The following is a 27,259-nucleotide window of genomic DNA, read 5'->3' on the forward strand; positions in this document are numbered from 1 at the left end:
CTCCTCGCTCCTGTCCTGACTGCACACTCCCTCTCTCCTCGCTCCTGTCCTGACTGCACACTCCCTCTCTCCTCGCTCCTGTCCTGACTGCACACTCCCTCTCTCCTCGCTCCTGTCCTGACTGCACGCTCCCTCTCTCCTCGCTCCTGTCCTGACTGCACCCTCCCTCTCTCCTCGCTCCTGTCCTGACTGCACGCTCCCTCTCTCCTCGCTCCTGTCCTGACTGCACGCTCCCTCTCTCCTCGCTCCTGTCCTGGCTGCACCCTCCCTCTCTCTTCGCTCCTGTCCTGGCTGCACCCTCCCTCTCTCCTCGCTCCTGTCCTGGCTGCACCCTCCCTCTCTCCTCGCTCCTGTCCTGACTGCACCCTCCCTCTCTCCTCGCTCCTGTCCTGACTGCACCCTCCCTCTCTCCTCGCTCCTGTCCTGACTGCACCCTCCCTCTCTCCTCGCTCCTGTCCTGACTGCACCCTCCCTCTCTCCTCGCTCCTGTCCTGACTGCACGCTCCCTCTCTCCTCGCTCCTGTCCTGACTGCACGCTCCCTCTCTCCTCGCTCCTGTCCTGACTGCACGCTCCCTCTCTCCTCGCTCCTGTCCTGACTGCACGCTCCCTCTCTCCTCGCTCCTGTCCTGATTGCACGCTCCCTCTCTCCTCGCTCCTGTCCTGACTGCACCCTCCCTCTCTCCTCGCTCCTGTCCTGGCTGCACGCTCCCTCTCTCCTGTCCTGACTGCACGCTCCCTCTCTCCTCGCTCCTGTCCTGACTGCACGCTCCCTCTCTCCTCGCTCCTGTCCTGACTGCACAGTCTCTCCTCTTGAGTTTCCCCCTGCCCTTGGCCCAGGGGCATGTGCCCATTGTGTGACATCCGATGTTGCCATTGTTGACCTCTCTCATCCGCAGCCCTCCAGGTCATCCGGGAAGGTGCACAACTTTGGGAAAAGGTCAAACTCCATAAAAAGGAACCCGAACGCCCCAGTGTCGATGCGCGGCTGGCTGTATAAGAAGGTGTGTCCCCTGGCGGTGCACATGGAGGGGCCTCGCGCCCACCCACCACAGCCCATGCTCTGTTGCACTTCCACACTCTGCTGTGATGGCCGTGGGGGGGGGTTATTTACCAGAGGCTGTAAATACGTCAGTAACTCCCTGACTGCCGACTGCATTACTGTGAGATATGGAGGAGCTGGGACTTGTGGTGCCACCCGCGCTCTCCCCTCTGCCGGGGACTGGGGTCTCCCCAATGTGTCTCCAGCTTCTTGTAATGTTTCTTGCAGGCAAATTCTGGGATGAAGTTATGGAAGAAGCGCTGGTTTGTGCTGTCTGACTTGTGTCTCTTCTATTACCGAGGTGAGCCCCCCACTCAGTGCTCTCCATACTGTACTAACCAAGGGCGGGGGAGGCCCGCCGGGGGTCTTCACAATTCCTGGAAACCTGCACACTGGCCTTCATGACTGAGAAGGCGGTGGATGCTAAATACACGAGTGGGAGCTGGTGAGACAACGCAGGGGAAGAGAGGCGAATGGGGGTGGTGAGACGACGCAGGGGAAGAGAGGCGAGTGGAGGTGGTGAGACGACGCAGGGGAAGAGAGGCGAGTGGAGGTGGTGAGACGACGCAGGGGAAGAGAGGTAAATGGGGGTGGTGAGACGACGCAGGGGAAGAGAGGCAAATGGGGGTGGTGAGACGACGCAGGGGAAGAGAGGCAAGTGGAGGTGGTGAGACGACGCAGGGGAAGAGAGGCGAATGGGGGTGGTGAGACGACGCAGGGGAAGAGAGGCGAATGGGGGTGGTGAGACAAGCCGAGGTGGTGATACAAGTAGGGGTGGGGAGACGACACGGGAAGAGACGTGCGTGGGTGGGGAGACGATGCAAGGGAAGAGAGACGAGAAGGGGTGAGGAGACAAGCGGTAGTGGGGTGGCGAGCGGGGGTGAGGAGATGAGTGTGTATCTAGAGGCGAGCAGGGGTGGAGGGACGATGTAGGGGAAGAGAGATGAGCAGGAGTGGAGAGGCAAGAACAGGTGGAGGGATGATGTAGGGGAAGAGACGAGAGGGAGTGGTGAGATGAGTGGGGTCGGAGAGGCAAGTAGGGATGAAGGGATAATGTAGAGGAAGAAAGACAAGCGAGGAGGGTGAGATGAGCGGGTGTGGGGGGACGATGTAGGGGAAGAAAGATGAGTGCGGAAGAGAGATGAGTGAGGGTGGAGAGACGGGTGAGTAGACGAGCGGGGGTGTGGAGATAATGCAGGGGAGATGACACTGGAAGAGAGGAAAGCAGGGAAAGAGAGGCGAGCAGGGGTGGGGAGGCGAGCAGGGGTGGGGAGGCGAGCAGGGGTGGGGAGGCGAGCAGGGGTGGGGAGGCGAATGGGAGCAATGTGTGTCATGTTTAGGGTACGTTCACACGAGCGTGAAAATCGGACGAGTGCAATGCGAGAAATTCTCGCATTGCACTCTGACCAATGTTAGGCAATGAGGTTGAGCTGTTGGTCAGATTCTGGATGCGAGAAAAGCGGCAGCATGCTGCGTTTTGCTGCTACCGCCGTATCTCTCGCACCCATTCAAGTGAATGGATGCGAGAGATACATCGGACTGCACTCGGATGTTATCCCAGTGCAGTGCGATCAACGCACAGGCTGACAGTGGAGGAGATGGGAGGATTAACCCCTCCCTCTCCTCCGCAGCGCCTGCACTCAGCTTCACAGCTGTGACCCGATCGCAAGATCGGGTTACAGTCGCATGACACCCGGCTCAGGCTCGCAGCAGAGCCTGAGCCAGGGGGCATTAGCATATCGCATCCGATGCTCTCGCATTGGATGCCATACGCTCGTGTGAGTCCAGCCTTAAGTTTCTGCACTGGGTGTGGGGTCGGGGCTACAGGTGATTCTTTTCTCTTTATGCAGATGAGAAGGAAGAGGGTGTCTTGGGCAGCATCTTACTTCCGAGCTTCCAGATATCACCGGTGACGGTAGAAGATCACATAAACCGTGCACACGCCTTTAAGGTGAATGTTCCTCCTCCGCCGGGCCTCGCCCCTCCTCCCCCCCGCCGGGCCTCGCGCCTCCCCCCCCCTGTCGGGCCTCGCGCCTCCCCCCCGCCGGGCCTCGCGCCTCCCCCCCCCGCAGGGCCTCGCGCTTCCCCCCCCCCCCCGCAGGGCCTCGCGCTTCCCCCCCCCCCCCCGCAGGGCCTCGCGCTCCCCCCCCCCCCCGCAGGGCCTCGCGCTCCCCCCCCCCCCCCCCCCCCCCGCAGGGCCTCGCGCTTCCCCCCCCCCCCCGCAGGGCCTCGCGCTTCCCCCCCCCCCCCGCAGGGCCTCGCGCTTCCCCCCCCCCCCCGCAGGGCCTCGCACTTCCCCCCCCCCCCCCCCCCCGCAGGGCCTCGCGCTTTCCCCCCCCTCCGCAGGGCCTCGCGCTTTCCCCCCCCTCCGCAGGGCCTCGCGCCTCCCCCCCCCCCGCCGGGCCTCGCGCCTCCCTCCCGCCGGGCCTTGCGCCTCCCTCCCGCCGGGCCTCGCGCCTCCCTCCCCCCCCCCCCCCGCCGGGCCTCGCGCCTCCCCCCCCGCCGGGCCTCACGCCTCCCCCCCGCCGGGCCTCGTCCTGCCGGGCCTCGCACCTCCCCCCGCGGGGCCTCGCACCTCATTGCTACTTTTTTGGTTTGTGTGGGTCTCGTGGGCAGTGGGTGTCCATGTGTGGTGATGTCTCATATCTGTCTCTTCTCTCCTTGGCTCCGATGTGCCTTGTGTCATTTGAGGAGGAAGATCGTCACCTTATCCTGGTAAGGATACATCCCACCATGTTACCTGCACCTCGGGGTGTGCACATGTGGCGTCTGCTGATGGCCTCTCCTCTTCCCCACAGATATGCCTCTTTGTGTCTGGCAGGCGTCACACTCCAACATGAGGACGTACTACTTCTACTGCGACACCATAAAGGAGATGGAGTTATGGATGAGGGCGATGAACGGAGCCTCGCTGGTGCACTCCGAGCCTGTGCGACGGTACGTGTATAGGAGGGGTGTACCCGGAGCGTTCTCTGCTGTGTATACAGTGTATAGGAGGGGTGTACCCGGGGCATTCTCTGCAGTGTATACCGTATATAGGAGGGGTGTACCCGGAACGTTCTCTGCTGTGTATACAGTGTATAGGAGGGGTGTACCCGGAGCGTTCTCTGCAGTGTATACCGTATATAGGAGGGGTGTACCCGGAGCGTTCTCTGCAGTGTATAGGAGGGGTGCACCTGGGGCGTTCTCTGCAGTGTATACCGTATATAGGAGGGGTCAACCCGGGGCGTTCTCTGCCGTGTATAGGAGGGGTGTACCCGGGGCGTTCTCTGCCGTATATACAGTGTATAGGAGGGGTGTACCCGGGGCGTTCTCTGCAGTGTATACCGTATATAGGAGGGGTGTACCCGGAGCGTTCTCTGCTGTATATACAGTGTATAGAAGGGGTGTACCTGGGGTGGTGGGAAAACTTGCAAAATTGTCAGTGTACCAAATACTTATTTTGCCCAGTGTACACGGCTCCCTGTTCTTGCTGGAATTATTATTTACATTATTTTTTTTATAGGACAAAAATAATTTTGAGTGAATTTCTATGATTACAGAATGTGTAAGAAGCTTCCTATGAAGTCATCTGTATCTGAGCATTTCACAGGGACTCAAGATGAAAAATATTGTGTGTGAATGTATGACAAGTGACCCAGATGAAACCAAATGCTGTGATGCCAAAATCAGTGCATACTCAGTGATACAAATGCTCCTAAAGACATTTACAACGCTTCCACCCAGAAGTTTTCAAAGCTGTGACTGAGAAAGATAACCGCAGCAAGGAAGCAGTGCCCAGCACTTCCTGCCCGACAAAGGTGGAGGAAAGAGCAGCTCAAACATCATTAACGAGATATTTTGTAAGTGACAGTTACTGTAGCAATGACAGCAGATATGTGTAAAGCCGCTCATACAGCTTGTTGTGAAGGACGGTGTAGCATTATCACTATTTGCACGACGAACTTTTAATGGAGAATTGGCCACAAACTTGGTGTTTCTCTGGAAAGAGAAAGTATTAGAAAATTAGTGATTGAAGAAGCCCTTAAACAAAAAGAAGATCTTAAAAAGACTCTCAAAAGACGCTTCATGTTTCTTAAAATAGATGCCTGCACACGTCAGAGTGAACTATTTTGCCATCAATGGTCGATATGTTTGTGATAAGAAAGAAATTGTTAGCAAGACACTGGGCGTAAAAGACACTAAAGCTCATCACAGCAGCCAGTTTCTCCAGGCCTTAGTGGAAAAAGTTCTGCAAGATTACAAACTCAAAAAAGAACAGGTTCTTGCCATTGTAACGAACAATGCTTCAAACATAAGTACAATTAAACTGATGAATGAGAACAGCTAGAAGAGAATTTAGGATTCAGTATTTGTGAGATGGAGCCACAGCGCTGCTCATGTAACTGCTGAACAAACAGATATTACTACAGAACAGCAAAATGATACTTTAGGATTAGATGATCTTGTTGAAGCGGATTCAAAACACTTTCATATTCATCACATGCGCTGTGTTGTGCACATGCTGCAGCTGGCAATAAGAGAATCTGCAAGAGGGACATGCTGGAAATCTGATTGGAAAATGAGGAAATTGGTTATTGCCACCAGAACCCCTAAAATTGAGTCCATCTTGAAGAGACGTGTTGGGAAAAGGGCAATTGTTGATCAAGCCACTTGGTGGGGCAGCACTTATTTAATGTCTGAGCGATTGCTTGAACTAAAACAGTCTCTTATAGATATGGTGAACCCTCATGCAACCCTAAATGAAAGTCAATGGACACAGGTGGCTGAATTGAAGGAATTGTTTACTCACCTATTTACTGTGACTATAAAAAATTAAAAAGCTGAGCGTTTAACGCCTGGCATTTTCATAAGGGAGTGGAAGAACTTGCTATTTTGCCTCTCCCAAAGAGGAGGTTTAATCACAGATGGCATTTCTGCTTTAATGAAACGGAGATAGACACAACTATTGGAAAATAAAATTCTTCTGGCAGCTGTTTATGTGGACCCAAGTCATCGTATACTGCTTGATGATCAACAGCTTACTAAAGGAAAAGAAGCTGTGACTGAGGTAGCAGTTAGGATGAGTGGCTACAGGACTGCCAGGCGCAAGAGGACTTGGGGCCTCACAGTGCTACTGCTGCCACATCTTCATCCTCATCAGATAAGGAGTTTAACTTTGACAAGTATTTGGATGACATGGAGCAGCAAAGCGTTGCCGCAAGGAAAAAGATTTCACTTTGTCTCCTATAGCAGCAGATTGACCATATTTCAGCAAAATTTTTCACTTGCTCTCAAAGAAATAGAAAAATTCGAGCAGTGACCATGCTATCATAGAGTTTTGGATAACTAGAGGAGGAAGACCGGTGAAAACTCAGACTTCAAGGCTGCATTTCAGAAAGCCAGATTTTATGGGACTCAGAGCATAGCAGGGCTCAATGGCCGTATGTCCTTAATGACAGAAATGTCCAGGAAGGATGGGACATCTTGAAAAATGAGATTCTCAAAGCGCAATCGTTAACAATCCCTAAAAGAGGGAAGAATAAGAAACATTTAAGGAAATCAGGATGGATGAACATAGAACTTAAACAGATGCTAAAAAGGAAGAAAGAAATGTTTATTGAATGGAAAGAGGGAGGCATATCTAAAGAAGAATATAACACCATCTGCAAAACCTGCAGGGCACGCATCAGATTAGCCAGAGCTGATAATGAAATAAGGCCGCAAGAGACGTCAAAAGCAATAAAAGAGGATTTTGGAGTTATGTCAAAAATAAAAGAAAAGTCAAAGATGTTATAGGAATTTTACAGGATTAAAATGGCGACGTTGTAAAAAATGATGTTGAGAAGCAGAACTTTTAAATTGTTATTTTGCATCTGTTTTCCCTGAAAAAGTAAAATCAACTGATCTTCACCGTTCTATTGTAGGATTAGAAGATTCCAGGCCATCAATACACAAAGAGATAGTGAGGGAATACTTAGCTAACATTAATGAATTCAAGTCCCCAGGTCCAGATGAATTACACCCCAGAGTACTGAAGGAGATAGCAGAGGAAATATTACAACCACTCTTCATAATTTTGAAAATTCTTGGAGAACAGGAGAAGTTCCAGAAGACTGGAGAAGAGCAAATGTTGTCCCTATCTTCAAAAAGGGGAAGAAGGTGGACCCGGGGAACTACAGGCCTGTGAGCCTGACTTCCATACCAGGAAAGATCTTTAAGCAAATTATTAAACAACATTTATGCAAGTAACTGGATGAGAATGAAGTGATTAACGAGAGCCAGCATGGGTTTATAACTAATAAGTCATGTCAGACTAACTTAATTTCCTTCTATGACAGAATCACTGACTGGGTGGATCAGGGAAATGCAGTAGATATAATATATCTTGACTTCAGTAAAGCATTTGACAAAGTATCTCATACAATCCTTATAGAAAAAATGACCAAGTGTGGAATGGACAAGGCAACTGTTAGATGGATTCGTAACTGGCTTAGTGATCGGAGTCAAAGAGTGGTCATAAATGGCTGCACATCCAGTTGGAAGACTGTCTCAAGTGGGGTACGACAGGGCTCTGTCCTGGACACCGTGTTGTTTAACATCTTTATCAATGATTTAGATGAAGGTATTAAGGGTAAACTGAATATGCTGATGACACAAAGCTAGGAGGGATAACTAATACTAGAGAAGAGACAGAGAGGATTCAACAAGATCTAAACAAGCTGGAACAATGGGCAGCAACTAATAGAATGGTTTATACCAGGGAGAAATGCAAAGTCATACATCTCTGCAAGAATAATGAAAAGAGCATATACAGCATGGGAGGAATAGAGCTATCCAACAGCATGTGTGACATATACAGCATGGGGGGAATAGAACTATCCAACAGCATGTGTGACATATACAGCATGGGAGGAATAGCGCTATCCAACAGCATGTGTGACATATACAGCATGGGAGGAATAGAACTATCCAACAGCATGTGTGACATATACAGCATGGGAGGAATAGAACTATCCAACAGCATGTGTGATATATACAGCATGGGAGGAATAGAGCTATCCAACAGCATGTGTGACATATACAGCATGGGGGGAATAGAGCTATCCAACAGCATGTGTGACATATACAGCATGGGAGGAATAGCACTATCCAACAGCATGTGTGACATATACAGCATGGGAGGAATAGAGCTATCCAACAGCATGTGTGACATATACAGCATGGGAGGAATAGAGCTATCCAACAGCATGTGTGACATATACAGCATGGGAGGAATAGCGCTATCCAACAGCATGTGTGACATATACAGCATGGGAGGAATAGCGCTATCCAACAGCATGTGTGACATATACAGCATGGGAGGAATAGAGCTATCCAACAGCATGTGTGACATATACAGCATGGGAGGAATAGCGCTATCCAACAGCATGTGTGACATATACAGCATGGGAGGAATAGAGCTATCCAACAGCATGTGTGATATATACAGCATGGGAGGAATAGCGCTATCCAACAGCATGTGTGACATTTACAGCATGGGAGGAATAGAGCTATCCAACAGCATGTGTGATATATACAGCATGGGAGGAATAGCGCTATCCAAAAGCATATGTGATATATACAGCATGGGAGGAATAGAGCTATCCAACAGCATGTGTGATATATACAGCATGGGGGGAATAGCGCTATCCAGCAGCATGTGTGATATATACAGCATGGGGGGAATAGCGCTATCCAGCAGCATGTGTGATATATACAGCATGGGAGGAATAGCGCTATCCAACAGCATGTGTGACATCTACAGCATGGGAGGAATAGAGCTATCCAACAGCATGTGTGACATATACAGCATGGGAGGAATAGAGCTATCCAACAGCATGTGTGACATCTACAGCATGGGGGGAATAGAGCTATCCAACAGCATGTGTGACATATACAGCATGGGAGGAATAGCGCTATCCAACAGCATGTGTGATATATATACAGCATGGGAGGAATAGCGCTATCCAACAGCATGTGTGATATATACAGCATGGGGGGAATAGAGCTATCCAACAGCATGTGTGACATATACAGCATGGGAGGAATAGAGCTATCCAACAGCATGTGTGATATATACAGCATGGGGGGAATAGCGCTATCCAGCAGCATGTGTGATATATACAGCATGGGGGGAATAGCGCTATCCAGCAGCATGTGTGATATATACAGCATGGGAGGAATAGCGCTATCCAACAGCATGTGTGACATCTACAGCATGGGAGGAATAGAGCTATCCAACAGCATGTGTGACATATACAGCATGGGAGGAATAGCGCTATCCAACAGCATGTGTGACATCTACAGCATGGGGGGAATAGAGCTATCCAACAGCATGTGTGACATATACAGCATGGGAGGAATAGCGCTATCCAACAGCATGTGTGATATATATACAGCATGGGAGGAATAGCGCTATCCAACAGCATGTGTGATATATACAGCATGGGGGGAATAGAGCTATCCAACAGCATGTGTGAAAAAGACTTAGGTATACTAATAGATCACAGACTGCACAGGAGTCAGCAGGGTGACGCAGCAGCAAAAAAGGCAAACCCCATTCTAGGATGTATTAACAGAAGCATCCAGTCTAGATCACGTGCAGTCATTATCCCCCTTTACTCCTCTTTGGTCAGGCCTCATCTGGAATATTGTCTCCAGTTCTGGGCACCACATTTTAAAAAAGACCTCAACAAACTGGAGCAAGTTCAGAGAAGAGTGACCAGAATGGTGACCAGTCTGCAACCCATGTCCTATGAGGAACGGTTACAGGATTTAGGATTGTTTAGCTCTCAAAAGAGGAGACTTAATAGCGGTCTACAAATATCTTACAGGCGGTCACACTGTAGAGGGATGAGTTTTATTCTCATTTTCACAAGGAGAGACTAGAAGCAATGGATGAAACTGATGGGAGGAGACACAGATTAGATATTAGAAAAAACTGACAGTGTGATCAACGAGTGGAACAGGCGACCACGAGAGGTGGTGAGGTCTCCTTCAATGGAGGTCTTTAACAAGAGGTTGGACAGACATCTGTGTGGGATGATTTGGTGAATCCTGCTTTGAGCCGGGGTTGGGACCAGATGACCCCGGAGGTCCATTCCAACACTAATATTCTATGATTCAACTGTTCATCAAAACTGACCGTGCATGAGGCCATTCCTTTATACCCGGACATTGTTAGATGTCCCCGTGTGGTCACGGCTTTTCCTCCAGCCCAAGTTACTGTAGAGAGGTCGTTCTCCGGCCTTAACATTATTAGGTCAGATTTGAGGTCATCTGCGGAGGAGGATCTGATGGAGCAATTCTATTTCTTACAACAAATTCATGGACTGCACAAATGCTATTTACTATGATTTGGTTGAAAACTGTTTTTTTGCCACTTACATAATTTATTACACTTTTATATATTTCCAGTTTATTACAGTTTTTGTGTTATAAAGTTGTATCCAATAAATATATTTTATGTTCTAATCTAAATATCTTGATTTATTGTATTATAACAATGATGAAATGTCTGATGTTCACATTGTACAATACATTTGTCACTTAAATACAAGCAATATATATGTGGGAGTCGGTGCAAGGGAAATTGAGGAGTCTGAGTCGCAGGTTTGGCTTACCGACTCCACAGCCCTGGTACCTGGTGCGTTCTCTGCCGTATATACCGTGTATAGGAGGGGTGTACCCGGGGCGTTCTCTGCCGTATATACCGTGTATAGGAGGGGTGTACCCGGTGCGTTCTCTGCCGTGTATACCGTGTATGGGAGGGGTGTACCCGGGGCGTTCTCTGCCGTATATACCGTGTATAGGAGGGGTGCACCCGGGGCGTTCTCTGCCGTATATACCGTGTAGAGGAGGGGTGTACCCGGAGCGTTCTCTGCCGTGTATACCGTGTATAGGAGGGGTGTACCCGGTGCGTTCTCTGCCGTGTATACCGTGTATAGGAGGGGTGTACCCGGTGCGTTCTCTGCCGTATATACCGTGTATGGGAGGGGTGTACCCGGGGCGTTCTCTGCCGTATATACCGTGTATGGGAGGGGTGTACCCGGGGCGTTCTCTGCCGTGTATACCGTGTATGGGAGGGGTGTACCCGGGGCATTCTCTGCCGTATATACCGTGTATGGGAGGGGTGTACCCGGGGCGTTCTCTGCTGTGTATACCGTGTATAGGAGGGGTGTACCCGGTGCGTTCTCTGCCGTATATAGCGTGTATGGGAGGGGTGTACCCGGGGCGTTCTCTGCTGTGTATACCGTGTATGGGAGGGATGTACCCGGGGCGTTCTCTGCCGTGTATACAGTGTATGGGAGGGGTGTACCTGGGGCGTTCTCTGCCGTGTATACCGTGTATAGGAGGGGTGTACCTGGGGCGTTCTCTGCCGTGTATACCGTGTATGGGAGGGGTGTACCCGGGGCGTTCTCTGCCGTATATACCGTGTATGGGAGGGGTGTACCCGGGGCGTTCTCTGCCGTGTATACCGAGTATGGGAGGGGTGTACCTGGGGCGTTCTCTGCCGTGTATACAGTGTATAGGAGGAGTGTACCCGGGGCGTTCTCTACCGTGTATACCGTGTATAGGAGGGGTGTACCTGGGGCGTTCTCTGCCGTGTATACAGTGTATAGGAGGAGTGTACCCGGGGCGTTCTCTACCGTGTATACCGAGTATGGGAGGGGTGTACCTGGGGCGTTCTCTGCCGTGTATACAGTGTATAGGAGGAGTGTACCCGGGGCGTTCTCTACCGTGTATACAGTGTATAGGAGGGGTGTACCCGGGGCGTTCTCTGCCGTGTATACCGTGTATGGGAGGGGTGTACCCGGGGCGTTCTCTGCCGTGTATACCGTGTATGGGAGGGGTGTACCCGGGGCGTTCTCTGCCGTGTATACCGTGTATGGGAGGGGTGTACCCGGGGCGTTCTCTGCCGTGTATACCGTGTATGGGAGGGGTGTACCCGGGGCGTTCTCTGCCGTGTATACCGTGTATGGGAGGGGTGTACCCGGGGCGTTCTCTGCCGTGTATACCGTGTATGGGAGGGGTGTACCCGGGGCGTTCTCTGCCGTGTATACCGTGTATGGGAGGGGTGTACCCGGGGCGTTCTCTGCCGTGTATACCGTGTATGGGAGGGGTGTACCCGGGGCGTTCTCTGCCGTGTATACCGTGTATGGGAGGGGTGTACCCGGGGCGTTCTCTGCCGTGTATACCGTGTATGGGAGGGGTGTACCCGGGGCGTTCTCTGCCGTGTATACCGTGTATGGGAGGGGTGTACCCGGGGCGTTCTCTGCCGTGTATACCGTGTATGGGAGGGGTGTACCTGGGGCGTTCTCGGTATGTACAGTGTGGGGGTCCGGGGTTTGCGCTACACACAGTGAGGATTTAACTCCTGATCCCCCTCAGGGGGTGATCAGAGCTGATGAATCTGGTGGGATCAGCAGTCACTTAGCTACACTCACATCCCGGTTCCTGCCGGTGGTCTCCTGGTGATGCAGCAGCTGCTCCATGCTGCCGGCCGGTGGTCTCCTGGTGAGGCAGCAGCTGCTCCATTGCTGGCAGCCGGTGGTCTCCTGGTGAGGCAGCAGCTGCTCGAATGTTGGTGACCAGTGGTCTTCTGGTGAGGCAGCAGTTTCTCCATATTGGTCTGTTTTCTGTGGTGTTTGTTGTACGTCCTTTTTAACACTTTCTTCTCTCTCCAGAATGGACATTACCAAACTCGATCACCCTCCCCCACAAGAGATAAACCATTTGGCGAACCACCGACTGCTGATCCGACCGGAGGCCAATAACAACCAGAAGAATAAGGAGCTAACACTCATCCGAGGGGAGGAGAAGGCAGTGCGAGAGGCCGAGATGTACGGTTTCCAGAAAGATGGCCAGGAGCGTCCGCTCACCAAGATCAGTGGCGTCAAACATCAGTCCTGCATATCGGACTATGACATCCTGGCGGTCAGCACTGCGCAGTACCAGACCACCCACGTGAATGGTCCTGAGAGCAGGAGCAGAGTGCATGATGGGCACCCCTCCGAGACCGACTCCAGGGGAGTCCAGCAGAACTCTGTGTCCATGCAGGGTGAGGCCAACCGGGTGATCCAGCGAACCAACTCCATGCTGCAGCTGGAGCAGTGGATCCGCAGCCAAAGAGAGAAGAGCCCGGAGGAGGAGGCCCCCAGCAGTGGCGGGTGAGTGACCGGCCCGTCCTGGCCTCTTCTCACATCACTAATCATGGCTTCCTCTGAGGAGGAGCCCCCGGCGGTGGCGGGTGAGTGACCGGCCCGTCCTGGCCTCTTCTCACATCACTAATCATGGCTTCCTCTGAGGAGGAGCCCCCGGCGGTGGCGGGTGAGTGACCGGCCCGTCCTGGCCTCTTCTCACATCACTAATCATGGCTTCCTCTGAGGAGGAGCCCCCGGCGGTGGCGGGTGAGTGACCGGCCCGTCCTGGCCTCTTCTCACATCACTAATCATGGCTTCCTCTGAGGAGGAGCCCCCGGTGGTGGCGGGTGAGTTACCGGCCCATCATGGCCTCTTCTCACATCACTAATCATGGCTTCCTGTGAGGAGCCCCCGGCGGTGGTGGGTGAGTGACCGTCCTGTCCTGGCCTCTTCTCACATCACTAATCATGGCTTCCTGTGAGGAGGAGCCCCCGGCGGTGGTGGGTGAGTGACCGGCCCGTCCAGGCCTCTTCTCACATCACTAATCATGGCTTCCTGTGAGGAGCCCCCGGCGGTGGTGAGTGACCGGCCCGTCCTGGCCTCTTCTCACATCACTAATCATGGCTTCCTCTGAGGAGGAGCCCCCGGCGGTGGTGGGTGAGTGATCGGCCCGTACTGGCCTCTTCTCACATCACTAATCATGGCTTCCTGTGAGGAGGAGCCCCCGGCGGTGGTGGGTGAGTGACCGGCCCGTCCAGGCCTCTTCTCACATCACGGCTTCCTGTGAGGAGCCCCCGGCGGTGGTGAGTGACCGTCCCGTCCTGGCCTCTTCTCACATCACTAATCATGGCTTCCTCTGAGGAGGAGCCCCTGGCGGTGGTGAGTGACCGGCCCGTCCTGGCCTCTTCTCACATCACTAATCATGGCTTCCTGTGAGGAGCCCCCGGCGGTGGTGAGTGAGTGACCGGCCCGTCCTGGCCTCTTCTCACATCACTAATCATGGCTTCCTCTGAGGAGGAGCCCCCGGCGGTGGTGGGTGAGTGACCGGCCCGTACTGGCCTCTTCTCACATCACTAATCATGGCTTCCTCTGAGGAGGAGCCCCCGGCGGTGGTGGGTGAGTGACCGGCCCGTACTGGCCTCTTCTCACATCACTAATCATGGCTTCCTGTGAGGAGGAGCCCCCGGCGGTGGTGGGTGAGTGACCGGCCCGTCCAGGCCTCTTCTCACATCACTAATCATGGCTTCCTGTGAGGAGCCCCCGGCGGTGGTGAGTGACCGGCCCGTCCTGGCCTCTTCTCACATCACTAAACATGGCTTCCTCTGAGGAGGAGCCCCTGGCGGTGGTGGGTGAGTGACCGGCCCATCATGGCCTCTTCTCACATCACTAATCATGGCTTCCTCTGAGGAGGAGCCCCCGGCGGTGGTGGGTGAGTGACCGTCCCGTCCTGGCCTCTTCTCACATCACTAATCATGGCTTCCTCTGAGGAGGAGCCCCCGGCGGTGGTGGGTGAGTGACCGGCCCGTCCTGGCCTCTTCTCACACCACTAATCATGGCTTCCTGTGAGGAGGAGCCCCCGGCGGTGGTGAGTGAGTGACCGGCCCGTACTGGCCTCTTCTCACATCACTAATCATGGCTTCCTGTGAGGAGCCCCCGGCGGTGGTGAGTGACCGGCCCGTCCTGGCCTCTTCTCACATCACTAAACATGGCTTCCTCTGAGGAGGAGCCCCCGGCGGTGGTGAGTGAGTGACCGGCCCGTCCTGGCCTCTTCTCACATCACTAATCATGGCTTCCTCTGAGGAGGAGCCCCCGGCGGTGGTGGGTGAGTGACCGGCCCGTCCTGGCCTCTTCTCACATCACTAATCATGGCTTCCTGTGAGGAGCCCCCGGCGGTGGTGGGTGAGTGACCGGCCCGTACTGGCCTCTTCTCACATCACTAATCATGGCTTCCTGTGAGGAGGAGCCCCCGGCGGTGGTGGGTGAGTGACCGGCCCGGCCAGGCCTCTTCTCACATCACTAATCATGGCTTCCTGTGAGGAGCCCCCGGCGGTGGTGAGTGACCGGCCCGTCCTGGCCTCTTCTCACATCACTAATCATGGCTTCCTCTGAGGAGGAGCCCCTGGCGGTGGTGGGTGAGTGACCGGCCCGTACCGGCCTCTTCTCACATCACTAATCATGGCTTCCTCTGAGGAGGAGCCCCCGGCGGTGGTGGGTGAGTGACCGTCCCGTCCTGGCCTCTTCTCACATCACTAATCATGGCTTCCTCTGAGGAGGAGCCCCCGGCGGTGGTGGGTGAGTGACCGGCCCGTACTGGCCTCTTCTCACATCACTAATCATGGCTTCCTCTGAGGAGGAGCCCCCGGCGGTGGTGGGTGAGTGACCGGCCCGTACTGGCCTCTTCTCACATCACTAATCATGGCTTCCTGTGAGGAGGAGCCCCCGGCGGTGGTGGGTGAGTGACCGGCCCGTCCAGGCCTCTTCTCACATCACTAATCATGGCTTCCTGTGAGGAGCCCCCGGCGGTGGTGAGTGACCGGCCCGTCCTGGCCTCTTCTCACATCACTAAACATGGCTTCCTCTGAGGAGGAGCCCCTGGCGGTGGTGGGTGAGTGACCGGCCCATCATGGCCTCTTCTCACATCACTAATCATGGCTTCCTCTGAGGAGGAGCCCCCGGCGGTGGTGGGTGAGTGATCGTCCCGTCCTGGCCTCTTCTCACATCACTAATCATGGCTTCCTCTGAGGAGGAGCCCCCGGCGGTGGTGGGTGAGTGACCGGCCCGTCCTGGCCTCTTCTCACACCACTAATCATGGCTTCCTGTGAGGAGCCCCCGGCGGTGGTGAGTGAGTGACCGGCCCGTACTGGCCTCTTCTCACATCACTAATCATGGCTTCCTCTGAGGAGGAGCCCCCGGCGGTGGTGGGTGAGTGACCGGCCCGTACTGGCCTCTTCTCACATCACTAATCATGGCTTCCTGTGAGGAGGATCCCCCGGCGGTGGTGGGTGAGTGACCGGCCCGGCCAGGCCTCTTCTCACATCACTAATCATGGCTTCCTCTGAGGAGGAGCCCCCGGCGGTGGTGAGTGAGTGACCGGCCCGTCCTGGCCTCTTCTCACATCACTAATCATGGCTTCCTGTGAGGAGCCCCCGGCGGTGGTGGGTGAGTGACCGGCCCGTACTGGCCTCTTCTCACATCACTAATCATGGCTTCCTGTGAGGAGGAGCCCCCGGCGGTGGTGGGTGAGTGACCGGCCCGGCCAGGCCTCTTCTCACATCACTAATCATGGCTTCCTGTGAGGAGCCCCCGGCGGTGGTGAGTGACCGGCCCGTCCTGGCCTCTTCTCACATCACTAATCATGGCTTCCTCTGAGGAGGAGCCCCTGGCGGTGGTGGGTGAGTGACCGGCCCGTACCGGCCTCTTCTCACATCACTAATCATGGCTTCCTCTGAGGAGGAGCCCCCGGCGGTGGTGGGTGAGTGACCGTCCCGTCCTGGCCTCTTCTCACATCACTAATCATGGCTTCCTCTGAAGAGGAGCCCCCGGCGGTGGTGGGTGAGTGACCGGCCCGTCCTGGCCTCTTCTCACACCACTAATCATGGCTTCCTCTGAGGTGGAGGCCCTCGGCGGTGGTGAGTGAGTGACCGGCCCGTCCTTGCCTCTTCTCACATCACTAATCATGGCTTCCTCTGAGGTGGAGCCCCTGGCGGTGGTGGGTGAGTGACCGGCCCGTACTAGCCTCTTCTCACATCACTAATCATGGCTTCCTCTGAGGTGGAGCCCCTGGCGGTGGTGGGTGAGTGACCGGCCCGTACTAGCCTCTTCTCACACCACTCCCTCCACAGTAATTATGGCTTTCTCTATTCACAGGGTCATGTCCTATCAGACATTGCCCCGGAATATGCCCAGCTACCGCGCTCAGATGGTGCCACGTTACCCCGAGGGATACAAGACACTGCCACGGAACCTGAAGACCCGACCAGACAGTGTGTGCAGCACCACGGGCATGCTGTATGAGCGGACCATGGTCCCAGTAACGGCCCCGGTGGAGGAGAACCGGAGGTCCGTGCGGGACGACACCATGTGGCAGCTGTATGAATGGCAGCAGAGACAGTTCTACAATAAGCAGAGCACGCTGCGGCGGCACTCGTCTCTGACCAGCCCCAAGACCATGGTTCATATCTCCGACCAGGCCTTGCACTCCATCCCCATGTCACCGTCCCATGGCTCCATCTCTGGTTACCACACATACTCCCCGCATCGGACCTACCGCTCCGAAGTGTCCTCCCCGGTGCAGCGAGGCGACCTGACGCTAGAGCGAAGGCAGAAGCCGCCGTCCAGTAAGGTGAGGGGTCTCCACTGTGTACTGAGGGGTCTCCACTGTGTACTGAGGGGTCTCCACTGTGTACTGAGGGGTCTCCACTGTGTACTGAGGGGTCTCCACTGTGTACTGAGGGGTCTCCACTGTGTACTGAGGGGTCTCCACTGTGTACTGAGGGGTCTCCACTGTGTACTGAGGGGTCTCCACTGTGTGCTGAGGGGTCTCCACTGTGTGCTGAGGGGTCTCCACTGTGTGCTGAGGGGTCTCCACTGTGTGCTGAGGGGTCTCCACTGTGTGCTGAGGGGTCTCTACTGTGTGCTGAGGGGTCTCTACTGTGTGCTGAGGGGTCTCTACTGTGTGCTGAGGGGTCTCTACTGTGTGCTGAGGGGTCTCTACTGTGTGCTGAGGGGTCTCTACTGTGTGCTGAGGGGTCTCTACTGTGTGCTGAGGGGTCTCTACTGTGTGCTGAGGGGTCTCTACTGTGTGCTGAGGGGTCTCTACTGTGTGCTGAGGGGTCTCTACTGTGTGCTGAGGGGTCTCTACTGTGTGCTGAGGGGTCTCCACTGTGTGCTGAGGGGTCTCCACTGTGTGCTGAGGGGTCTCCACTGTGTGCTGAGGGGTCTCCACTGTGTGCTGAGGGGTCTCTACTGTGTGCTGAGGGGTCTCTACTGTGTGCTGAGGGGTCTCTACTGTGTGCTGAGGGGTCTCTACTGTGTGCTGAGGGGTCTCTACTGTGTGCTGAGGGGTCTCTACTGTGTGCTGAGGGGTCTCTACTGTGTGCTGAGGGGTCTCTACTGTGTGCTGAGGGGTCTCTACTGTGTGCTGAGGGGTCTCTACTGTGTGCTGAGGGGTCTCTACTGTGTGCTGAGGGGTCTCTACTGTGTGCTGAGGGGTCTCTACTGTGTGCTGAGGGGTCTCTACTGTGTGCTGAGGGGTCTCTACTGTGTGCTGAGGGGTCTCTACTGTGTGCTGAGGGGTCTCTACTGTGTGCTGAGGGGTCTCTACTGTGTGCTGAGGGGTCTCTACTGTGTGCTGAGGGGTCTCTACTGTGTGCTGAGGGGTCTCTACTGTGTGCTGAGGGGTCTCTACTGTGTGCTGAGGGGTCTCTACTGTGTGCTGAGGGGTCTCTACTGTGTGCTGAGGGGTCTCTACTGTGTGCTGAGGGGTCTCTACTGTGTGCTGAGGGGTCTCCACTGTGTGCTGAGGGGTCTCCACTGTGTGCTGAGGGGTCTCCACTGTGTGCTGAGGGGTCTCCACTGTGTGCTGAGGGGTCTCTACTGTGTGCTGAGGGGTCTCTACTGTGTGCTGAGGGGTCTCTACTGTGTGCTGAGGGGTCTCTACTGTGTGCTGAGGGGTCTCTACTGTGTGCTGAGGGGTCTCTACTGTGTGCTGAGGGGTCTCTACTGTGTGCTGAGGGGTCTCTACTGTGTGCTGAGGGGTCTCTACTGTGTGCTGAGGGGTCTCTACTGTGTGCTGAGGGGTCTCTACTGTGTGCTGAGGGGTCTCTACTGTGTGCTGAGGGGTCTCTACTGTGTGCTGAGGGGTCTCTACTGTGTGCTGAGGGGTCTCTACTGTGTGCTGAGGGGTCTCTACTGTGTGCTGAGGGGTCTCTACTGTGTGCTGAGGGGTCTCTACTGTGTGCTGAGGGGTCTCTACTGTGTGCTGAGGGGTCTCTACTGTGTGCTGAGGGGTCTCCACTGTGTGCTGAGGGGTCTCCACTGTGTGCTGAGGGGTCTCCACTGTGTGCTGAGGGGTCTCCACTGTGTGCTGAGGGGTCTCCACTGTGTGCTGAGGGGTCTCTACTGTGTGCTGAGGGGTCTCTACTGTGTGCTGAGGGGTCTCTACTGTGTGCTGAGGGGTCTCTACTGTGTGCTGAGGGGTCTCTACTGTGTGCTGAGGGGTCTCTACTGTGTGCTGAGGGGTCTCTACTGTGTGCTGAGGGGTCTCTACTGTGTGCTGAGGGGTCTCTACTGTGTGCTGAGGGGTCTCTACTGTGTGCTGAGGGGTCTCTGGGGATCGGTGATGTCACTGCTGTATACTGAGGGGTCTCTGGGGGGCGGTGATGTCACTGCTGTGTGCTGAGGGGTCTCTGGGGGTCGGTGATGTCACTGCTGTATACTGAGGGGTCTCTGGGGGGCGGTGATGTCACTGCTGTACACTGAGGGGTCTCTGGGGGGCGGTGATGTCACTGCTGTATTATAGATCTGATACCCGTGTAGTGAATTGTGTGGGGAATCTGCGGGGATTCGGGCTCTGTGATGTCATCACGCCTCCTGACGCCTCCTGTCCCCTCCCCCGCTCTTGTGTTTTTGATGTTTTTTCTTCTCTCTGCAGCTCGGCTTTGCTCCGGAGAGGAGGTCCGTGGCAGCCGGATTGTCTGCACAGCCCATCACACCGCAGGGTCTTCAAGGCAAAACCGTGAGTGATCTGTAATGTCAGCAAGTGCCACACCGCCTGTCCACACCGCCTGCCCTGAGTAATAGCAGCGGGTGCAGAGCTGTCCACACCGCCTGCCCTGAGTAATAGCAGCGGGTGCAGAGCTGTCCACACCGCCTGCCCTGAGTAACAGCAGCGGGTGCAGAGCTGTCCACACCGCCTGCCCTGAGTGATGGCAGCGGGTGCAGAGATGTCCACACCGCTTGCCCTGAGTAATAGCAGCGGGTGCAGAGTTGTTCACACCGCCTGCCCTGAGTAATAGCAGCGGGTGCAGAGCTGTCCACACCGCCTGCCCTGAGTAATAGCAGCGGGTGCAGAGCTGTCCACACCGCCTGCCCTGAGTGATGGCAGCGGGTGCAGAGCTGTCCACACCGCCTGCCCTGAGTGATGGCAGCGGGTGCAGAGCTGTCCACACCGCCTGCCCTGAGTGATGGCAGCGGGTGCAGAGCTGTCCACACCGCCTGCCCTGAGTGATGGCAGCGGGTGCAGAGCTGTCCACACCGCCTGCCCTGAGTGATGGCAGCGGGTGCAGAGATGTCCACACCGCCTGCCCTGAGTGATGGCAGCGGGTGCAGAGCTGTCCACACCGTCTGCCCTGAGTAGTAGCAGCGGGTGCAGAGCTGTCCACACCACCTGCCCTGAGTAATAGCAGCGGGTGCAGAGCTGTCCACACCGCCTGCCCTGAGTGATGGCAGCGGGTGCAGAGATGTCCACACCGCCTGCCCTGAGTAATAGCAGCGGATGCAGAGCTGTCCACACCGCCTGCCCTGAGTAATAGCAGCGGGTGCAGAGCTGTCCACACCGCCTGCCCTGAGTAATGGCAGCGGGGGCAGAGTTGTTCACACCGCCTGACGTGTGCGCTGGTGGCCACTCAGCGGCAGCATCTCTGCAACAATACCGGATAGACAACATGGGGCACTCCTCATCCTTTCCAGATAGAGAACTAGAGGTGCCCCTACCTAAATAGAACAGTTATGGCCACCTCCCTTTCCCCCAGATAGAGAATTAGGGGCGTTCTCCCCTCCGTTCCCCCTGATAGAGAACTAGACGCGTTCCTCTCCTCATCCTTCCATTCTCCTTGATAGAGAACTAGAGGCATCCCTCCCCTCGCCTCTCTGTTCCCCCCTGATAGAGAACTAGGGGTACCCCTACATTCCCCCATGATGGAGAACTAGAGGCGTCACTCCCATCGCCTCCTTGTTCCCCCCGATAGATAACTAGAGGTCTTCCTCCCTTCGCCCCCATTCTCTTCTGATAAAGAACTAGGGGCGTCCCTCCGTTCTCCTGCTAGAGAACAAAGGGCATTCCTCCCCTTATCCCTCTGTTCCCCCCTACTAGAGTACTAGAGGCGTTCCTCCCCTCACTCCTCCGTTCCCCTCTGATAGAGAACTAGGGCCGTCCCTGCTCTCTCCCCACCTCCCTGATAGAGAACTAGGGCCGTCCCTCCTCTCTCCCCACCTCCTTGATAGAGAACTAGGGCCGTTCCTCCTCGCTCCCCACCTCCCTGATAGAGAACTAGGGCCGTCCCTCCTCTCTCCCCACCTCCCTGATAGAGAACTAGGGCCGTCCCTCCTCTCTCCCCACCTCCCTGATAGAGAACTAGGGCCGTCCCTCCTCTCTCCCCACCTCCCTGATAGAGAACTAGGGCCGTCCCTCCTCGCTCCCTGTGAGGGAAATCCTGGGATATTAAGAGGAATGATGATGTCCAGTCATCATTTCTCTCATCACCCCCCTGAGGGCAACCCCCCTCCCTTGCCCCTTCACACACTGAGGTACTTCTCAGATGTCAGCATCTGGAAAGGTGTGAAGTCCCACTTACACCTCCAACAGCCATCTCCTCTGATATGGAGATTGCTTGTTCTCTCAGGCCTCTAAAACACAGAGAGAGGAAGAGCCCCTGGGAGCTGTGTCCACTCATCAAAGAGAGTGGGCAGGGACCTAGCAAAACCAAAAGTAGCTAGTCCCCGCAGGAGAGCATACTGCTGGCTCCGTAATATCATACCCAGTTATGATATTACCGTGCGTCTCAGCCATACACCTCCTACATCGTTAGAATCGGGACTTCAAGCCGAATCTGTGCATATCCTCGACGTCTATGTGGCACCTTGGGGTGGGGAGATATAGAGAACTGCTAGTAGGAGTCCGGTAAATGAGTCGTGCTTGGGCTCAAAATGCAGAGGGGACCCGGGCGGATCTGATGGCACAAGAACCATCCCGATCGGACCTCCCAGTCCGGAGTTGCAGGTAATAGCCCCTTCTGGGATATTACTCTAACTCAATGCAGGGGGAGTGGCAGTGCTTCCCTGTGAGGTCACTAAGGTAGGAGGGGACCTGGATTTGCCCAGGTTGATAACCCTACTTCGGCCATTTCCCAGTGTTCTTTTGCTCGGGGGTCTGGTCAGGGAAGACCTGTGAGAGAGATCCTGGAAACCTGGTCCACGGCGCCCCCCTGTGGCCAGACGCACAAGGTAACTGCTGGAACTGTGTATGCCTGTTTGTAATCCATATCTTGCTTGTAACTGTACTCTGACATATGTATATTCTGTAGATTCCCTATTGTATATATTGTAGTTTCTAGTGTGGCTTCGGCCGATTAAAATATATAATTAATCTTGGGCTGTTCTGTTATCTCGATCTTGAATCCCACGTCTGTGTGTTCGGCTAATAGTTACCGTAAATCGGTTGGTGGCAGCGAGTTTGTGCCAAGGATTATTGTGGGGAGGCCAGTGAGATTCGGGGAGATTTTATATATTCCGTCCGCGGAGGTCGGGGGAATATATACCCTACTCTCACCGGGGACCCTTCAATAATTCGGCATAAGTAGTATAGCGGCCTCCTTGCTTATGGTCGGGCAATTCCATAATTGGCCTGACTATAAGAGGGGCGCTAGAGAGCGCGTCACGTGCTCTGTCTGTCGGTCGGGAGGTATAAAGGAGGGGTGACCCCCACTTGTTACCCCCCGATTGTGACGTACTGGTAGCCAGCGCGGGGGGATTTCTGAGTGACCCCCCCGGTGGTTTGTGACATATTGGTGGCATAGCGGTGGGATCGAGATAATAGTGTGTGTGAGTGTGAGACCCATACTCCCAGACACTAAAGACTGCCTGCAGCAGCTGTGGCTGCTGGGGTCTTCAGACTAGCTCAACACTAGAGTGTCAGAGTGCAGATACTGTAAGGTGTGTGGAGGCATCAGGTGTCAGTTCTGTGTCAGTGACCAAAAGTCTGCAAGAATGGCTGATGGCACCAGGAGCAGAGCTATGCAACTGGCCAATGCTAAGGCAGGAGCCGAAGAGAGGGAGGACGGTGCTGTGGACAGTAATGAGGAGGTTGCCCACGAGTCCTCCAGGAGCTCGACGCCAGAGAACCGCTCTGCAGAGGACATTGCACAACCTGGCACTGCTGGACAAGATGAGGAGCAGCTCACCCAAGGGTCCTCAACGAGCCAGATGCCAGCCCTCCGCTCTGCAATGGACAGTGAAGCACCAGGCTCCGCAGCGGGCCGCAGATCACCACGTGCCATTCCACCGAGCCTGGGAGGCTCGGATAGCCTTCTTCAAATGGCTATGACCCTTCTCCAGGCTGGAGACCAGAAGGGCTACAAGGAACTCCTGGCAGAGCGCAGGGCAGAGCGGCAGGCAGCGCGTAATGCTGAGGCTGCGGAGCGGCAAGCAGCGCGTGAAGAGCGCCAGGCAGAGCGTGAGGCTGCGGAGCGACAGGCAGACCGTGACTACCAGCTGCATCTAGCCAAGCTCCAGCCCTCATCAGCCACACGTGACCTTCAAGACACCAAACTTCCAAAGGTCCGTGTTGAGGACTTCCCAGTGCTGGAGAAGGATGGAGACTTGGACTCTTTCTTGACTGCTTTTGAACGGACTTGCCTGCAGCACCATCTGGACAAGGACCAGTGGGCCAAATACCTGACCCCCCGTTTAAGGGGTAAGGCCCTGGATATCCTTGGGGACTTGCCTGCTGAGGCAGATCAGGGCTACGACACCATCAAGCGGGCCCTGATCCAACAGTACAACCTCACTCCGGAGTCCTACCGCAAGAAGTTCCGGACCCTGCAGAAGGGACCAAAGGACTCCTGGGCTGACCACCGGCGGGCACTTGCCCGAGCTGCCGACCACTGGACCCAAGGCCTGCAGCTTTCCACCGGACCAGAGATCCTGGACTTGGTCATCACGGAGCAACTCTTGTGGAACTGCCCTGAGGATCTCCGCCAGTTCATCCGAGACCAGAAGCCAAAGGGGTCCACGGCTACAGCTGCCCTGGCCGATGACTACACCAACAATCGGGCTCCTGAAGCCAGGAGAGCAGCCACCAGCAGCACCTGGAGAGGGGGTAAGATGAATTCTGCGACTGCCCCACCTGCCCCTAGACTGCAGGGGGTGTCCCCCTCAACTCCCCTCTCCAGGCCCGTGGCAGAACCAAGACGGTGCCACCAGTGCAACCTACCTGGACACTTCAAGGCCATGTGCCCTCAGCGTCCCAAGGCCCCGGCTCCGTCCCCGTCCCAAGGGCCGCCCAAGGTGTATTGTGTGGGTGGGGGTGGTGGTAGGTCCCTGGACAGCTTCCAACCTGTCACCGTCGGCCGGTCTGTGACCATAGGACTGCGAGACAGCGCCTCGGAGGTGACTCTGGTGCGGCCTGAGATGGTGTCTTCCCAAGACTTGATCCCTGGAAAAACCCTCGCTGTCTCCGGGATTGGAGGCATTGACCCGGCGCTGCCTGTTGCTGACATTTATGTGGACTGGGGCGCAGGGCGAGGGGTGAGGGAGGTGGGGGTAACTGATCGGATCCCTGCAAACGTGCTACTTGGGACAGATTTGGGGCAGATAACCTCCCAGTTTGGGCCCCAACCAAGGGCTGAACCTTCAGCCAGTACTGACGTGCCTCCGGACAATGTTAATGTGTTATCTATGAATGATGTAAGGGAGGAGGGAGTGAACTCTGATATTTCTGCTTGCATAGACACCATAGACACACACTCAGCTGCAGCTGTGACAGGGGAGGGGGTCAGAGAAAGGTGTGACAATGCCTCTACAAGTAACCAGCCAGTGAGCTGGGATCTGTTGCCCTCTGCAGGGATAAGCAGAGAGCAGGGTGCTGCAGGGGGAGGACCAGTGTGTGGGGTGGGGGCTACCACAGCCAATGTGGGGTCCCCAGAGATTTCACAGCGGGGTTCTGTTGCTGCAGGAGGGGAACAGGCAGGTGAGATTGGGGCCGGTCCAGGAGCGGAAGTGCTCCCAGGTAAGATCTCGGTGCATGGTTCCCCCACAACCGGGGTGTCAGGAAGCCAGGTCGGTCTGCCTGAACCGGCGACTTGGTCAGGAACGGAGGAGGAGCAGGCACGACCCACGGTCGCAGCGGCTGTGGCCGCTGTCACCCGCAGTGGGAGTGCTGGAAGCCAAGGGGCCTCCCGGAGGTCCGATAGCTCTTCCCCTTCTGACCAAGTGGCAGCCGAGTCAGGCGGAGGCCAGGACACAGGTCCCGGGGTACTGACCGAAGATGTGACAGTCTCGTCGATTCTGGCCACATCTAGTCAGGGGTTTCAGGCAGCGTTAGAAGCTGACGACAGCCTGAAAGCTCTTAAGGAGCAGGCGGCACAGACTCCCTCGGACTCGGACCCGGAGCGAGTGGTCTGGGACCAAGGACGGCTGTACCGGGCCACGGTCCAGCAGGGTTCACCGGAGGCGTGGCCCAGGGACCGACAGTTGGTGGTACCCTATCCGTTCCGGACGGAGTTGTTGCGGATCGCACATGAGATTCCGATGGCCGGACACCTAGGGATCGCTAAGACCAAGGCCAGGTTAAACCAGCATTTCTACTGGCCAAAAATGGGGGCCGATGTGGCTGCCTACTGCCGTTCGTGTGAAACCTGTCAGAGAGTGGGGAAGGCGGGGCCACACCCCAAAGCCCCACTAGTATCTCTGCCAATCATCGATGAGCCTTTCAGGAGGGTGGCTGTGGATCTGGTCGGCCCGCTGGCCATCCCCAGCAGCTCCGGGAAACGCTTCATACTGACGGTAGTGGACTATGCCACCCGGTACCCAGAAGCAGTGGCCTTGTCGTCCATTCGGGCTGACAAGGTGGCCACCGCATTGCTGGAGATTTTCTCCCGAGTGGGTTTTCCCCAGGAAATGCTCACTGACCGGGGGACCCAATTCATGTCCCAGCTGATGGAGGCCCTCTGTAAGCAAGTCCAGGTGCGACATCTGGTGGCCAGCCCGTACCATCCACAGACTAATGGCCTGTGCGAGCGGTTCAATGGCACCTTAAAGCAGATGCTTAAGATGTTGGTCGACTCCCATGGGCGTGACTGGGAGCGGTATCTCCCACACCTGTTATTTGCTTACCGGGAGGTTCCACAGGCCTCAACAGGATTCTCACCGTTTGAGCTCCTGTACGGGCGACGTGTGCGGGGCCCCCTGGCTCTGGTGAAAGAGGCTTGGGAAGGGGATTTGGCCACCCCTGGAGTGTCGGTTATCGAGTATGTCATGCGCTTCCGGGACAAAATGCAGGCCTTGACGCAACTGGTACACGACAATATGGCTCACGCCCAGGCCGATCAGAAGCGTTGGTACGACCAGAACGCTTGTGAGAGGACCTACCAAGTGGGTCAAAAGGTGTGGGTACGGGTCCCCGTACCACAGGACAAGCTTCAGGCAGCCTGGGAAGGCCCATACCTCGTGTACCAGCAGCTCAACCCTGTGACGTACCTGGTCACCCTGGACCCTGCCCGTGGAAGGCGGAAGCCCTTCCATGTGAACATGATGAAGGCACATCATGAGCGGGAGGCATGTGCGCTCCCCGTGTGCAACCTGCCCGAGGAGGGAGAAGCGGAAACCCTCTTGGATATGCTAGCCCAGGTTAGGGCAGGCGGATCCATTGAGGATGTGGAGGTTGGCCACCAGCTCTTGGAGGACCAACGGTCCCAGCTGTGGGCCACCCTACACCCCTTCCGGGGGTTGTTTACCAACCAGCCCGGAAGGACTGACTTGGCTGTCCATCACGTGGACACTGGGGATCATCCCCCGATCCGGCGTTCAGCATATCGGGTCTCCCTGGAGGTGCAGCAACACATGCGCCAGGAGATTGACGAGATGCTGAAGCTGGGGGTGATCCAGGCATCCAACAGCGCTTGGGCCTCGCCTGTAGTCCTCGTCCCTAAGAAGGACCGAACCACTCGGTTCTGCGTGGACTACAGGGGGCTCAATGCGGTCACGGTCGCCGATGCGTACCCAATGCCACGCATCGATGACCTGCTCGATCAGTTGGCCGGGGCTCAGTACCTGACCATC

At 55.7% G+C, this 27,259-nt stretch overlaps 1 protein-coding gene across 8 annotated transcripts in view; it reads left to right on the forward strand.

Annotated features, from left to right (window-relative positions):
- PLEKHA5 (pleckstrin homology domain containing A5) overlaps positions 1-27,259 on the forward strand; it is a 163,391-nt gene that overhangs the window by 57,955 nt on the left and 78,177 nt on the right. For all 8 annotated transcript variants that reach the window (XR_012752955.1, XM_075343452.1, XM_075343453.1 and 5 more), the window contains 7 exons: positions 898-1,002; positions 1,269-1,341; positions 2,891-2,991; positions 3,862-3,977; positions 12,749-13,231; positions 17,072-17,546; positions 19,857-19,940. Coding sequence is in view for 7 of the 8 variants with exons in the window: in XM_075343452.1 (XP_075199567.1) it covers positions 898-1,002; positions 1,269-1,341; positions 2,891-2,991; positions 3,862-3,977; positions 12,749-13,231; positions 17,072-17,546; positions 19,857-19,940 (1,437 nt within the window). In the remaining variant the exon portion in view is untranslated. The remainder of the gene's footprint in view (positions 1-897; positions 1,003-1,268; positions 1,342-2,890; positions 2,992-3,861; positions 3,978-12,748; positions 13,232-17,071; positions 17,547-19,856; positions 19,941-27,259) is intronic.

Source organism: Anomaloglossus baeobatrachus, chromosome 4 (assembly GCF_048569485.1).
Source record: "Anomaloglossus baeobatrachus isolate aAnoBae1 chromosome 4, aAnoBae1.hap1, whole genome shotgun sequence".
NCBI lineage: Eukaryota > Metazoa > Chordata > Amphibia > Anura > Aromobatidae > Anomaloglossus > Anomaloglossus baeobatrachus.